Genomic DNA, 3925 nt, shown 5'->3' on the forward strand with positions numbered 1-3925 from the left:
CAGAGTTATCTGTGGAGAAGATGGGAAGGAGGGAGAAAGAGAGGGAATGTGAGGAGGGAAGGGAAATGCAAGGGGAAGAGAAATGTACTCTGGAATGAAGGTAAAGGAAGCAGGGGGAAGAACTAGGGGGGGAGAGCTCTTGTCACTTGGGGCACCGATTCCAATAAGGCTCCTTTAGCATGTCATTAGTAGGAACCAAGGCCACAGGCAGCTAAGGAAAGAGGGAGGCGGGCCCTGGCCCGGACCTGCTGGCAGGTGGCCGCCCCTGGGTGGGGCCACCCAGCCAAGCCCTCGGGGTATAAGTCACAGGAGGCCAGGGCCTGCTGAACACCTGTCAGGGGCAGCTCCAGAGAGCACAGGTGCAGCCGGTGGCTCCCCGAAGCCAGCTCCAGCATGAGCTCCTTCGACCTCCCGGCGCCCTCGCCACCTCGATGCAGTCCCCAGTTCCCCAGCATCGGCCAGGAGCCCCCCGAGATGAATCTTTATTATGAGAACTTCTTCCACCCTCAGGGCATGCCTAGTCCTCAGCGCCCCACCTCCTTCGAAGGTGGTGGCGAGTACGGGGCCACCCCCAACCCCTACCTCTGGCTCAATGGGCCAGCCATGACCCCACCGCCCTACCTGCCTGGCACTAATGCCAGCCCCTTCCTACCCCAGGCCTATGGCATGCAGAGGCAGCTACTGCCCAGCGACCTGGGCTGGCTGCCCCTCCCCTCTCAGGAGGAGCTCATGAAGCTGGTGCGCCCACCATATTCCTACTCAGCTCTCATTGCTATGGCGATCCACGGTGCGCCCGACCAGCGCCTCACACTGAGCCAGATCTACCAGTACGTGGCTGACAACTTTCCCTTTTACAACAAGAGCAAGGCTGGCTGGCAGAACTCCATCCGCCACAACCTGTCACTCAACGACTGCTTCAAGAAGGTGCCCCGAGATGAGGACGACCCAGGTAAGACGGGACAGCAGTGCGTACGGAATAGGAGACCGCCCCTTGAGAGGTTGCAAGCATCCCCGAGGGCTCATTTCATTTCTGCTCCGAACTCCGTTCTAGAAAGTTCTGACTGGAGCTGTTAGGAGACAGGGCTGTAAGGAACCCACAGGAGAGAACGATATGAGTGCCGGGGAACAGATTCAGGCTTTTGTGGCTCTGGGAGTTGACATGTGCTGTGCCTCAGTTTCCTCATCTGAAAAATAACAGGGAGGGAAAGAATGTCTACTATATAATGAAATAATTTCTTCAATCCTTGATACAAACAAAAGCTCAGAATCCTGTAATCATGATTCACATGGACCTCAGTGCCAAGCACATGAGAAGCCCTTGGTAGGACTAGACCAGGTCAAACCAGGGTGTGTCATAGAGAGAGGACCTGTAGTAGAGAGGACCTGGCCTTGGTTGGGCACCATGGATGGCCCCATGGCATGGCTCTGGCCTTTCCCTCCATTTGGAACCTCTTTTGATGCTGGCAGTCCTCTACAGGGTGTCTTTTAGTGAACCCATTGCACAGATGAGAAAAAATAGCTTTCAGGGGGTAAAGCTGCCCCTTCAAAGTAGCGTAGACCATAATGGCAGTGCTAGTGTTCAGCTTAAGTGAACTCTTACACTAAGACTGGACCATTCCTTTTTAAAGGTGAGCCCCAGACACTTGCAGAGAGGAGTGTGAAGCATTCCTGCATCCAGTTTCCAGACCCAAAGAGTAGTTTTGTTCTCACAAGGGAAGCCAGGGTTGGAACCCTTCCTCTGCCCACTTTTAAGTCAGCTCTGGTCAGATCTGTTTGCTCCTCAGAAAGGAGACTGCCCTGTGTAAATCTTCAACCACTTTTCAGCTCGGAGTAGCAGGGAAGAGTTGGGGCTTCTGTTCTGGTGACACCTCAGTTGTACAGCTCTTGGACACATAGAGCGTCTGCCCTATATTTCCCCTGTGAGCCTGGGGAAGCAAGGATATTTTTCAGATCAGGAACCTGATATTTATCCAAAGTCCTTAGTGATTGAGGCGCAAAGCCAGAGCTCAAGTCTATCTTCAAGAGTTGGGAATCCAGAACTGTTCTCTGGGTTTTCCTAAACTTTAGTAATAGAAGCTCCGATGATATCTGATATCCCATCCCACCCTGGACCCTGCACCCCCAGCATACTATCCTTAAAGGGAACAATCCTCTGAACTCTTTCAGGTCTTATACTTCATTTTCCATAAACTCCCCAGAGCCTCGTGTGTGTGTGTGTGTGTGTGTGTGTGTGTGTGTGTGTGTGTGTGTATGTGTGTGTGTGTGTGTGTGTGTGTGTGTGTGTGTGTATGTGTAGGGAGAACTTAGAGAGAGGTTGGGGATGGGCTGATGTTTGTGGGACATCTCCACCTCTGCCCCAGGCTTTGTTCTTTGCATTGACGCCTTTGGTCTTCATTTACAGCATTGCATAGAAGCAGGCCTTGTGTCCATCTCTGTATTCCTAACTTCCCCCACTTCTGTCCCAGGCAAAGGGAATTACTGGACTCTGGACCCCAACTGTGAGAAGATGTTTGACAATGGAAACTTCCGCAGGAAGAGGAAGAGAAAATCAGATTCATCCTCCAGCACTGGCTCATTGGCTTCAGAGAAAACGGAGAATGGTCTCCTGGCCAGCAGCCCCAAGCCCACAGAGCCTCAGGAGGTCTTAGACACTGCCTCACCAGACACCACCACCAGCTCCCCAGAGAAGCGGTCCTCCCCTGCCCCCTCGGGCACCCCGTGTCTCAACAACTTTCTCTCCACCATGACAGCCTATGTGAGTGCGACAAACCCTGTTAGCCGCTCAGTGGCCACACCAGGACTGAGCCCAGAGCCTATTGACAAGATGGGGCAGAACTCACTGAATTTCAACTCCTACACCCCCCTTACCAACTTCAGTAGCCATGGGAATGGGGGTGAATGGGCCAACCCGGTACCCACCAATACTCTGGGCTATGGAGGCTCTGTCTTCAACCAGTTCAGTCCACATTTCTACAACAGCATTAACACTAACAGCATCCTCTTCCCCAGGGAAGGCACTGAAGTCTAGAGATAGAACAGCTCCTGGTTCACAGAGCTGTCTGGGGAAAAAGCAATGGGGTCCTTTGGACCAGACCCTCTTCTATCCCAAGATTTGAGACATTTGAACTTCCCAGATAGCACCACAGGAAGCTTGGAAGAATCTATATTCTTTCTAAACACCGTTCAAGCCTTCCGGCTACCTATCACATGTGAATCTACACAGATTTGATAACTACAGTGGGCATACCAGGGTCAGCTTGCCGCAAATGATGTGGCCATTTGTTGAGCACTTAATGTGTACTGGCTCCTGTCTTGGGCTTCTTAATGACACGGTCATACTGTGTACTATCATCTTTTGAGGTTCACATGAACCTCTCCAGTTGACAGATCATAAAACAAAGGCCCAAGAAAGTTGTCAGCTTTTCCAGGGTCATGAAAATGACAGAGAAAGACATTAAAGCAGAGACTGGGTAGCCCTCAAAGGCTGAATAAAAGAAATCAGGGATGGATGAACTGGAAGAGATTGTCATAAAAAGTTGGTTATGGCAAATACACACACGCTTCCCACTGGCTTCTAGTGACTCCTTCAGAATTCAACACCAATTTGGCCATGACCTATGCCCACCTGTCCTTTTTCTTCTTGCCCCAGCTTACCTACAGGCATTCTTTTACCTACCATGCAGGAGGGAAAGCTAACAGAAGGATGCCCAGCCCAAGTACCCCTGTGGGACAGTACTTCTAGTAGGTATAATACAGAATATCCCTTCACTAGCCTTCCACAGAACTTGAACAGAACCAGAGGTCAATGAGAAAGTGGTATGTACCCCTAAACCCCCACTGTAGTACTGTTCACCCACAAAATCTCGTAAACATGAGCTATGTATGTACGTGTCATGGATCAGCGAAGAAGATGTGGCTCAGCCTT

The 3925-nt window shown here is 51.2% G+C and overlaps 1 protein-coding gene across 2 annotated transcripts; it reads left to right on the top strand.

The window, feature by feature from the left end:
* Positions 1–393: 393 nt before the first annotated feature.
* Foxi1 (forkhead box I1) lies at positions 394–3028 on the top strand. Of its 2 annotated transcripts, none has more exons than XM_052197622.1 (2): positions 394–949; positions 2466–3028. In XM_052197622.1, exons 1-2 carry the CDS (start codon positions 394–396, stop codon positions 3026–3028), a joined length of 1119 nt encoding a protein of 372 aa, XP_052053582.1. The 2 variants fall into 2 exon arrangements, with proteins under 2 accessions (XP_052053582.1, XP_052053583.1); XM_052197623.1 differs by having other exon boundaries at positions 2751–3028.
* The last annotated feature ends 897 nt before the right edge of the window (positions 3029–3925 follow it).

The sequence above is a fragment of the Apodemus sylvaticus genome, chromosome 10, assembly GCF_947179515.1.
Source record: "Apodemus sylvaticus chromosome 10, mApoSyl1.1, whole genome shotgun sequence".
NCBI lineage: Eukaryota > Metazoa > Chordata > Mammalia > Rodentia > Muridae > Apodemus > Apodemus sylvaticus.